General features: G+C 30.5%; 1 protein-coding gene across 2 annotated transcripts in view; it reads right to left on the bottom strand.

Annotated features, from left to right (window-relative positions):
* The window catches only part of LOC106458198 (LIM and senescent cell antigen-like-containing domain protein 1), a 71,762-nt gene that overhangs the window by 14,148 nt on the left and 44,784 nt on the right, over window positions 1-12,830 (bottom strand). For both annotated transcript variants that reach the window (XM_022384531.1, XM_013917675.2), the window contains exons 5-6: window positions 10,672-10,743; window positions 8,000-8,077 (exon numbers count right to left, since the gene is read on the bottom strand). In XM_022384531.1, coding sequence (XP_022240239.1) covers window positions 8,000-8,077; window positions 10,672-10,743 — 150 coding nt within the window. The remainder of the gene's footprint in view (window positions 1-7,999; window positions 8,078-10,671; window positions 10,744-12,830) is intronic.

A 12,830-nucleotide genomic window follows, 5' to 3' on the forward strand; every position in this document is an offset into this window, starting at 1 on the left:
TTCTGAGTCTACTAGTTATGATGACATAATATATATACATATATATATATATATATATATATGTTTCCTGGATATGTACTTTATTCAAATTCATTTTAATTCCAAAAATGTAAAATTCAAACCAGGAAGACTAACACCTCTGAAATACTGCATCATAGATGAGGGAACCAGATAGTATCATAATAAAGACAATTGAATCACCATGTAGTGAGCTCTAAGACAGGAAAGTTAATATACATAGACCACATCAGCCTTGTGATCAAATATAGCTTAAAGAGAACTGTGAACTAGAACAATAGAAATTGGACTGAATTAGTGTAAAAGATTTTTTCATGGAGGAAATGGGATTTGTTTCTCTTGAAAAAAAAGTAAGAGGGTAAACCATGGTTGAGTCAGTCAAAGTTGAATGATGAGAACTTGATACTTTATAGAACTGATGTATTGGCTAGTACTAAAACACAAGAAGACCAGGATAGGCATAAGGGTAGAGAGCCCCAAGGTTTGAAGCAAGGTTATTACTGCCAGTGAAGCCAGATCTGGGACTGAAGACCAGTAGAATGGAAGATCATTTGTACAAAGTTGAAAAGGTATCAATCAATGAACATATTAACCAATCACATAACCATTGAAAAACCAGAGAGGAATTTCACCCTGTGGAAAGAATCCAACAAAGTTAGAAAAGAGATTTGCTGAATGAAACTAAAAAACTAAGAAAAGCAAAGGTTGTGAGAACCATTACACCCTGATTGTTGAATTGTGGAATCATCTGTGTGAGTCAATACAGTATGATGATGTAAAAGGGGTAGCAACACTAGGAGAGCATGATGTTCCACCCATATTTCCAATAAACCTATGTAAAACATGGCTTCCTGTGGAGTCCAGGTACCAGAAAGATATTGATCTTTTAACACAGCACCTGAACCTGTGAGAGGAGCATCTGTTAAAAGATGAATATTGATAGGAAGAAAAAGAAAAGGAAAGCCTGCAGTCATATACTCTTAATTCTATGAAACAGAAGGGACTTGAGGAGTACTTGGAGAAAGAAATATTTTGTGAGATAATGTATCTGTAATGTGTATATTGTATAGGAATTCTTTTTGGTGGCAGAGGACTGGTTTATGTGTTTTAGTAAAGATGGCTTCCAAAATATAGAGACGAAAGGTTGACCGACCATTTGCAATAATTTCAAACCTGCTATCCATGTAGTTGTCAGCACAAGTCAGGGTCACTAGTAAATGCTGGCCAATCACTGATTCACATTTTGGTAGAACTATACAATCTACACATCCTTCAGTAGGTCTGTGACATTTCCTGATTGGCTAAAGGACATGCCAATCAGTGATTGCCTTACCGGCCTACATTGATCTGTACTATTTCCTATAGATCAGTTTTCAGACGGTTCTGCTGTGATTAGTGTCTGGCAAAAAGCTTCAGCAGATATTTCTTTTGCAACATCTCGACCAACAATTAGTCCAGTTAACGCTATTTTCAAGTTTTGAACAACTCGACTTTCAAGATCTACATATGTACGTGTGCCGATGTTTCCATTTATCAATGTTATATTTTAAAATCTGTGCAAGAACTCACCTAACAGATGTTTCTGTATATAAAAGCTATCTTAAAGCTATAAGACTTGAAATGCTATAGGTAATGGCTGAAGAATTCTTTGAACTGTGTTGATACAAAACCATAGATGGACAAAACATTGAGTTAGTACTAACTGAGACTTGGCTTTGTGAATTATTCACCCAAGAGAAGTAGCCAACTCAGTGTGTGTTAGAGGTTGAATGGATGACAGCACAAGAAGAAATCAATCATCCATTTAAAAGTAAAAGTTGATGTTGATTGAATGAAGATGAGTGGCCTTGAGTACTGATCCAGAAATTCATGAAGTCAAAGCCAGCCCAACTGACTGATGGCAGTGAACTGATAAATCGCCTATCAATGGCAAAAACATTTAAAATGGTGAGATATGGATGACTCAAGATATAAAAATAAAAATACTACATATCCACCTTTGTCATCCAATGTCTGCATTGAAGAAACTTTCATAACATTCTGTTATTTTCCATTTTTAAATGAGGGACCTCCAAAAAATAATTGAGATGACACAACTACAAAAAGATTCAAGTAAAATCCTGAAAACTCATGGCGAAAGGATATAATGGTACTTTTTTTAAAAGAGATCCAAAACATGTTGATCCAAGATTTGTAGATAGAATCTTAAGGAAGAAAAAAAGATAAATGGAGAGAAGAAAGAGGAGGAAAATGACAAAGGAAAAGACCACACTTAAGAATTTGTTTAACCAAAGGAACATGAAGCCAAGGGTCCCACCATTGAATTAAAGTTCCTAGAAGACCTCAAACAGTTCAGATGGAGGGTATGGCTAAAAAAACGTCAGTGAGTGGTTTGAGAAGAACCTCCCTGCTTGGTAATCTAGAAGAGGTGAAAGGAAGGAATAGAACTAGTGAATGTAAAATACTGGGAAGCAAAGAATAAGGCAAAGCATGTAAGCAAATATTGTGTAGTAGATGTCTCAAAGAGAGACAAATACCAATAATATATGAAAGGGTAAAACCAGAATCAGCTCCTGATGGCTTGCTTCTCTTGCTTATAAAACTAATTTAGGTGAAATTTCTTTAAAAACAGAACAATGCAAGAAGGAAGCCCTTTCAAGGGCTGTTCAAAATATGGGGAAGATGAGTACCTTTCAATACATCACAATAGGCTACAGTGTTAAAACAACATAAAAGCCACTTAGTAGCAGATACTAAATCCACAAGAACAACAAGCAGCAAAGACTGCAAAGTAGAAAACAGATACTGGTCAAAATAATTAACTGTATGAGAACAGCTAACAGCCAATAACTGTACTAAAAATGAAAATTTGTGAATGAGAAGTCAAGGAAGAATATCATGTGGAAGATCCCATCATTCTAAATAATGATCTGAAGGTTCATAACTTGTGAAGAAAGCTGTGTTTTAGAAAACAACCCTGCTAAAAGACAGCCCACAAGAGAATATGATGAATGTGAAAAACATTAACATTCTGTTGACTTATGAAGACATTAGCAATACCTCAAATATCAGAAAGTATAAGATATGAACAGAATAATCTAACAGAACACTCAAGCATAACATAAATAAATTCAAGTTTAATATAGTATATACCTGAGAAAAAAAGTGATATAGGTTCACCCAAACCTTCCTCAGGATTAGGATAGATAGCAGAGAAATCCTGCTCCTCAGTGAAAGAAGGTAAATATGTCTGGTCAAATAATTGGGCTTGTTCACCAACATGAAGAAACGACATATGTTCCTCAAATGGAGCATCCACATGACTGGGACACCAAATGATGATTTGGCATTAATGTTCCTAATATGATGATAAATGGAGGGTGATAACAACCACAGGATCTCCCTGCATACCAGAAGAAGGATGTGTAAACAAAGCCTTCAAATATTTTGCATTAACAGAAGTGTTAACATCAGGATTCACACTAGCTTCTGAATTCATGAGCAGAATAAATTAAGATTCAAAGTTTATGGCATAAATGTCAACAAGAAAGTTTTACTAATCTGGTGGGAAAGCAGGTCTTTTATAGTTTCCTCTTGCACAATAAATTAATTTGAGAACTTTGGATAAGAGGTAAGACAATTCAGGTAATGCACCGTGTCAAGGACATTCAGAACCAAAAGTCAGGTGGCTGCTAACATAGCAAGAATGACTCAACAAGAAAAAGCTTAGCATATTTCTGAGTAGGTAAGTCCAACATATGTTCCAATATTAAAAAAACTTGGGGAGTCCAATTCAGCTTTTTGTCTCTGACAGACAATTTTATATATATAATAATACTCATATAATTTTTAACCATAGACACAGCATAAAACAAAGGTGACATAAAATTTACATTATCATTATTAAACTATAAGTGTCTATCAAGTTAATTTTTTGAATTTCTACAACTATTTATATTTGAAGCAATCTCTTAGATTTTGTTTTATAAGAAACTTTTAATTAAATGTAATTATTTGCAACTAAAACAGACATAAAATTGAGAGAATTAACTTCCAATTGATTAGTTTTGATGCTATTAACTATTATTAAACAAATCTGTAAAATAACAAATACATGTACACAAACAGCCTTCTGTAAGTCACAAGTTATGCATATGTATCAGAACAAACATAATAACAGTATGCTATATCTTCTTGTTTGGATTTTTATATAAAAACAATAACACGTAGGTTAATACAGAATTCAACATAATTGCCAAAATATTTTATTGTAATACTTTCTAATAAATCATACAAATGCTAGATCTGATTATGCTTTCCTGCAAATTTAAAGTGTTAAGTATTTTTGGTCTTTAAAGGAGTGGTTGGGAAATAAGTAATTTTTGTAAAAGATGCTAATTGAAACCTACCACAATGATACAAATAACTACAGTAAACTTAAAGCACTGATTCTAAAATTTATAAAGAAACTTAAACATGTATAATTAATTCTTTATTGTTGCAATTATAATCATACTAACTTCCTAAGTACCATACAATTTTCACATACATATGCTTATGAACAATCAACACTTTCATTTTACTTTACAATGTGCTACCTTGCATATTCAACCTTTAAAATTAAACAACTAATGGTATATAAACTATCTTGCCACACAGTTCCTACCACTCCTGTTTCCCTTGACTGTAGCAGCATACTAAGTTATTAACCAATAGAATCATAACATCAAATTAACTATTTTGTTTTTAAAGCGTGTATCAGGTTTTTGTATGAGCTGGATTCCTTACAGTAGGTGTCTGTGATTTGTTGGCGATAAATTTGAACAATAAACAAACAGCACATGGTCCACTTGTTTTAAAATAATATATTAGAAAAAGTAATGTTATGACAGTGGAAGTCACACGACACTGGAAGCATGCGTGCTGGACTTTCTAGAAGGATAATGTCTCTTCCTGGCAACTCTAGTCTTTTGTATGCACCCTCTATTTTAGTATATAAGCAGGCAAATAAAGTGAGATAATTAATAGAGAATTGCAGACTGGCAGAGATAGAGACGAACAGTTCAATCAAGCGCGGTAGTGACCGTAAGTAAAGTGCATGAATCGTTGTGAATTATAGCGTGTGTTTCAGTTAAAGTGACTGTAGAAGTTAAGTGTATTCCAAAGTTGCATTGAGAAAGAATAAACTATTTTTATTTCAGAAAAGACTTGTGTCGCTAAAGTTTCATCCGAAAGAAATTATATGGGAAATTAACCAACGACGAGAGACGTAACAGTAAAATGTATATACATATGTTTGTTACACTGTTGGTTGTCACAGTTGTATCCAGAGCTTTAAATAATTTTCACTTTTTTGTCAAAAAATAACAAATACATGTAAACAAATAGCCTTCTGCAAGTCGCAAATTACACATGTACATCAGAAAAAACATAACAGTATGCTATATATTCTTGTTAGGATTTTTATACAAACACAATAACACATAGGTTAATACAGAATTCAACATATCAGTCAAAATATTTTATTGTAATACTTTCTAATATTGTCACTTTTTGATCAAAATCCACACATGCTGGTTCAGTTACTTTAGAACACAATTTGACAAGACAAATTATTCTTCCTGCTTTGTTATTTCAATACAGTCTGTGACAACTTCACTTTAAAAATTGCCACTATATGCTCTAAACTCACAATGACACAATCTAGATCTATCTATCAAACCAAATTTCTGATGCATATTTATACCCAACAGAGGTCTAGAATGTTCCACACACTACTAGATATTATGATGCAATAATACTCTACTAAAACAATGAGAAAAACTCAGAAGGTTCTCGTAACATGACATAATAATATAACAATCACCAATTCATAATACTGAACTACCCAATGTATGATTCGTAAATAGTTACATAAATAAACCTGCGATAAACTATCACTTCTAAAAATAACTACTTTTAACACTCGTGCTATATAGACTATCTAAATCATAAAACTTGCATTAAACTGAAACTGAAATAGTTGTGTATATCCAAAGGCTTTTTAAATAAAAAACTAATCAGTTCAATAAACTTTTTTATCATTAAAAGAAAGCAAATTTAAAAATGAAAACCTTATTATACAATATGCCTTAAATATCATTTAAAGTATTCATGGTAGCAATTAATTTGTTTTAATAAATTCATTAACAAGCATGATTTTGGAACATATAAAGAAATGTGTATAATAACAATACACAGGCACACTAATATTGCACTAAGCGGGTAACTTATTGTTTTGTGAAAACAAATAGATTGATAGATTCCTGGCACGCAAAACTGCCTATCACTTTAAACTATTAAGATACTTATTACATGAGATATCTATTTGAAATAAGAAAAATGCCTATACAACTAAAAAACTAGATAATACTAGATTTTGAATGTCATTGAGCCACAGAAAATAAAACTATGTACTATTCAATGAAAGCATTGATATTCTTAAACCGACTATGTAGATTTTTCCTCATTTTTGAAAAGCGCAGAAAAAACATTAGTGCTTACAGTCTATGCTGAGCCATTCTTGAAATGCAAGTTTATCAAAGACATTTTATATAATATATGAAAATAAGTGGCTGATTTAGATTGTGATAAACAATAGAAGAGTACAAAGGGCTCCTTACTTGATACATTTTCTCTTTACAGAATATGTAATACATATTTTCTCTTTTTACATTCACCTAATCACCTATAATGTTCAATAAAACTCACAATTTAACTTGCTGTGAAACATTATACTTAATAAATCTACTTATTACTTTCATTTATCCCTGATGAAAGAAAGTCTACTCAGGCTATTGGGGTTCTTTTCTAATGCCAACTTTTTTCTGTTGATCTTACTTACATGTTTTTGAATATCATTCTACAGTAATGTGCAGAGGACATAAAAAGGGCAAAGGCTCATTAACAAAAATGGACACTTTTCAAGCATTTTAATTATGTTAAGCCTTTATTGTTGTTGTTTTTTTGTTTTGTTTTTGGGGAGGAGGGGTATTAGAGGAGACTATGGGGATTGTGGGTTGCCTCTGGTGCACCTAGGGTAAAAATCCATAAGAAACAAACAGATCCTCTTTTATTCCCAGTGTTCCATTTATTTCAAAGCTGAAATCCTTTTTCTTTCCTAATAACTTGCAGAAAGTAAAGTGGGGGATCTGGTGTATTTGTTTGTAATTGGCAATAATGTTTATGACAAATAAAAAAAGAGTACATATGGGACAAAAGGGCAGTAAGGCAGAAGCTTAAGCCCACCCAGCCATCCTCCCCTTCACACTTCACTGCCATTTTTTGTCTCATTAATACTTTAATTAATAGAATGAATGGTAATATACCTAAGTTACAGTTGAATGATATTTAAAAATTACACATTTTATTGATACTTTAGTTACTTACACCACTTGAATCTCACTTGAGCATATTTTACATCTGGTAATATCCAACTGAGAGAACAGAAAAATTTTACCATGACTGTTCTTGCATTCACATCAATTTGTTAGAATACTGTACATGTGTAGATTTGATTATACTGATCACATTCAGTTGACATTTTAGAAGCACTTTCGAGACTGCAAGTTTTGTTAATCACATTAAAATACCACGATAACAATATTTTATACTAGATGCTCTAATAATTAAGATAACAGCAAACTGTATACAAGATACAAAGTTATTTGGGTATAATGCTCTCTGAAATCTCTTCAGTGATGTTTTCTAAGATTACTGTTAATGTTTTTGAAAAAACGAAGTGGTTAAAGAGCTACTTTAGGGGTATGATAGTTTAATAGGTGGCTTATCAAATTCAAAAATTGTCTATTTATAGAGTAAATTAGTAATATATCATCCATTTTCTACCTCAACATATTATGAATGACCATTTCCTGAAAAACAGCATTCTGTTATACAGATGGTAAAGTGAAACAAATCCATAAAAATATTTTCAACTTACCTACATTTTGAGCAGTTAAAGTGATAAGGATGATAAGTTTCTCCAGATATTCTTAGTGGAAGTTCATCTATTATACCACTACACAAAAATAATGCAATACACAAGAATGTATACATTATATCAAATAAATATATTACTGTTACAGTTTAACACAACTCCAACAAAAAATTAATAAATTAAGATCCAATGTAAAATACATTAAAGTCAAAATGTTTAATTTTTTTTCACAAATATACTTAAAAATTTAATAAAGTTGTATGTTTTAATATTCAAACGTATATGAATCAGATGACACATTGTTATTACGTTCAAAGCTGTCAATGGGCTATTTCTGCTGTGCCTACTAAAGGAACTGAATGCTGAATATTAACATATAAACTGAGCCAGATAACTCAGTTAAATCCACACACTATAACTGTCCTGGTATAATTTACAAAAGAAGTAATTTTTAAATCAAAACCTTAATCTTATACTTATTTGTTTCTGAAATTTCTTTAAAAGGGGTTCTACTTTAGAAGTATGTGAGTAAATAGTATAATATTACATATCTTATTCAAATACTGTCTAATACTTCAAGTTAAAATAATAATGGCCCATTTTTTTAATTAAACAAGTTTGGCAAACTTTTGTCTTAACAAATGGCACAGACAGCTTCAGTGTTACATATAACTGAAAATCCTTAATAGCCTAAACTTTCTTTCACAATTAAAAAAAAGAAGAAATGTCATGTATGAGGATTAGTACAGGATATGACAATATTATTCTTAAGTTCCTATAAAACTTAATGCACCAAAATTGTTAGATTTTTGAAAAATTATAATTTTCAATGATATATAATGCATTAGAAATTTAGGTATTTATAATCCCATTACAAAACAAAATCATTATACTGAAACATTATTTTGAGAGACATTGTTTTTCAGATCTAGCTTTCTTTTTTGTGAAAGTTATGAAAACCTAACTTAATATTGAGAAACTTCAATGTTATCTAGAATTGAAAATGATTCTCTAAGTGCCTGCATCATAAAACTGTTTATAAGTTTATAACTATTAATGCTTAAATTAAACTCTTAAGTGAAAACTATACATGTCACATATATTAGAAGTCATAAACTGCACATTATACAAAAAAAGTTTACTGACTCTTATCTGCAAGCAGGTCATGCAGTATTATGAAAAACCCAATTGTTTTCATTATTTTGGAGCAACAATTTTAATTCTTTCATCAAGTTTTTTATTACTTAATTTACCTATACATTTTTAATTGATTCAAGCAACACATGTAGAAAATGTGGCTATGCATACACCACTGATAGTGAATTCCTAAGAGAGTAAAAACTTCATTTATATGTATACAATTAATGAACTAAGAGGTTCAAAAATAAGAGGTTTATTTTAATCTTAAATTGAGAATTGTATAAGTAATCTCTCTCCACCTAAAATTAGGACATCAGAGTCACACAATAGAAGTGGTAGTATAGTACACTAGATAATAAACATTAGTTTTGTGCTATATGAGGCTATTTACAAAGAATGACTAATATTCATCATACTAAAGATAATTATTGCTTCATAGATCAATTCATTTTGCAATAGTAACTTAAACAGCAGTCATTTATATATATTACTATAGAAAATGAAATGAGAAAAACAACAGTCTGACTACAGATATACACGCCTCACATACTGTTGCATGTCTGTAAACAGATATATAACAGTTAAAAATCCGAGGAATAAATTCAAGTGTAATAAGTAATGTAGCCTGTTTATGTACATCTAATTGAACAAAATATTTCAAACTGATTCTGTGTATTATCAATTTACCATAAAAAAACCAGATATCACGAGAATAATGAAAATTACCTCTTTTAGTTGTACTTATATAAACCTGTAGGTTTTTGAGGGTTATTTGTTTATTGAAATGTTATATTTCTTGATACTAAAAAAGTCCATGAAATAATTTGATTGTTTGTTTGTTGTTAAGCATAAAGCTATCTGTACTGTGCCCATTGAAACCTGAATTTTAGCACTATAAACCTTACAACTTATCACTAGATCATAGGATAAAAGAAATAGCTAAATATTCTGAAGAAAGCTCTCAGGTCCCTTGTTTTGTGATAAATCTTGATGTCTAGTCTAATTAGAAATTTTGATTAAAACACTTGAATCATAATAATTTGTTTATCTGTAGCTAACCACAAAGCTATACATTGAGCTATCTGTGGTGTGCCTACTATGGGTATCAAAACTCAGTCTTTAGGATTATATATAAGCCTTCAGACTTACTGCTATACCACTGGGGGCAAATCATAACAAAATGTACAAATATAGTTAATCAGTAAATGGTGGAATATATAATGTGTCAAAAAAACATTTATGGTCATTTTACAAAAAAGAGAGAGCATACGTACACTACAGCTCAAAAAAAACATTGTGTTAAACTTTAAACCCAGATAAATCTTCTACTGATTTTCAACAACTTTTTATTTGTATCTGATTTATGTGCAACTTAACAAGCTTTAAAAACAGAAACTGTACAGTACAAAATATATTCCAAGCACATTTTAAAATCAGAAAAGTTCTTAAAAAATTCATCATTATGGTAAGAACAAAAACAAATGAAGAAATATATCTGGTTCAGATTCAAATTTTGAATAAATAAATCTACTTACTGGCACTTGACACAACTATTCTTTCCTATAGCAGCTGCTTTCTCTTTGGCATTACAATTAAAACACAATGCTCTAAGAATAAGGAAAAATATAATTTCAATACTAATATTAATAACAAAAATAACATATTTTCCATAATTTACAAAAAAAAACTTTTATTTCTTTAATTTTCCATAATGTGAAAAATACAAATTAATATAATGTTATTATTGAACAATAAATACTAAATCAAATAAAGTACAAGATATACCAAAACATAAAAAAATGGGGTAGCTCAATTTCCAAACAAATGAACCAATATACAATCTAATTATATTATATAATTTAATAGAATTTGTATTAGGAGCTCTTGAAGGTGGAAGAAGTGTCTCATTTACTTTCAAACCAAAAACACAGTAATTTAGAAAAAAAAATATGAATCAAAATATCAATTTTCTTTTATAATCATGTTTATAAAATTTAAAACAGCCAGTGTTACATGTATCTATTTTTGGTGTGTAATTGGTTTTTGTTTATCTTTGCTTCCATACAATCACTTATTTTCTATGCTTTCATCTCTATAGGATTTTGAATCAAAATTTATATATATTGTTGTGTCAGCGAGTCACATGACTACTGTGACGCCACGTTTCTAGAACTATCCTGTACCTTGGTGAATGCTCTAGTATTTACTAGATATAGGGTAGTCTGGTATATAAAAGAGGGTGACAACGTGACAGAATAATGTAAAGTGTGTGTGTGTAGATAGTGAGTAATTGAACTGCAGTCAGAAGTATTATTGACGTTCGTTGATATAGCGTTTGTTTTAACGCGATTGTTGAAAATAAGTGTGTCGCTAAAGTTTCGTCGGAACGAAGTTACGGAAAGTTAATTAACAAACGGAGACGTAACAATGTATTTCTACAAGTATTTTAAACGAAAGAGATTAATGAACCTCAACATCTATTAATCTTTTCTTCTTCTTTCTATATGAATCTTAAATCAAATTAAATACTAATGTATGAGGAATTTGATTTTCCTTTAACTTCTCATTATTTGAATTATCTGTCTTTTGTTAAAGGAATATATATAGCCATAAAAAAATATTCTGTCAATCCAAAATAGTTGACAAAGAGGGATAATTTAACTTTTACTTACTGCAAAATGTATTTATTTTAGTAACTCTCATTGGCAACTATCATGCAGAACTAATTTCATGAGTAAATACCACTCTCTTGATTAATATAAATCACTTTTTGGTTCTTTAGTATTCACATAAATTGTTTTTGCAACACATGCAGTTACAATTCTAAACCAATTAGTACTATAAAAGTTGCCAACTGTAATCCAATAAATTTGCATGAAGAAAACCTAAATCCAGCAACTCACTAGTGATATGTGAAATAGAGTATCTTAAGACAACAAGGGCTCTGCATATTAAACTCTAATCCCATCCAAGTTAGTACTCAAACAACCTGACTATATTTCTGAATACTTAATTATGTAAACCTTTCTAATAATCTGTTTTCTATAACCTATCAACATCATTTTCTTCAGGTTTCTTGTTCAATGAACGTTTAATACCATAGGTCTTCTTTGGGTTTATGAATAATAAAACAAGCAATAATGTCCACTAAACCAACCTACAATACACAAGTAAATAAATAAAAATATTTAATCATGTACTAATACAATATTGTTAAATGTTCTTTGATAGATTTCAAAGACAGTATATGTTGATCTATAGCATTACTTCTGGATGGATGGATTTGTTTTAAATGATCAGAAAATAACTTCATGCTACTACATTTTGTTATACTACTCCATGATTTTACATTACACTTTAATGATTAGTCTTTTGAGCTATACAATGGTATGTTACTTACATTGAACTGAATATATCTAATGGTCAAACTGCACTGTTTTATATTGTTCTGGTATTATTAACATTGTCAGCTTATAATGTACAGAAAATACTAACAATAACACAAAAGTCAGTAAAGTATAAAGTATTTAAGTTAGAAAATAAAACTGTTACGTCTCCGTTTCTTAATTAACTTTCCGTAACTTCGTTCCGACGAAACTTTAGCGACACAAGTCCTTACTTAATAAAACTGGTTTATTCTTTCTGAATATAACTTTACGATACACTTAATTTCAACAATCACGCTAAAACAAAT

The sequence above is a fragment of the Limulus polyphemus genome, unplaced genomic scaffold (genome assembly GCF_000517525.1).
Source record: "Limulus polyphemus unplaced genomic scaffold, Limulus_polyphemus-2.1.2 Scaffold21, whole genome shotgun sequence".
Lineage (NCBI taxonomy): Eukaryota > Metazoa > Arthropoda > Merostomata > Xiphosura > Limulidae > Limulus > Limulus polyphemus.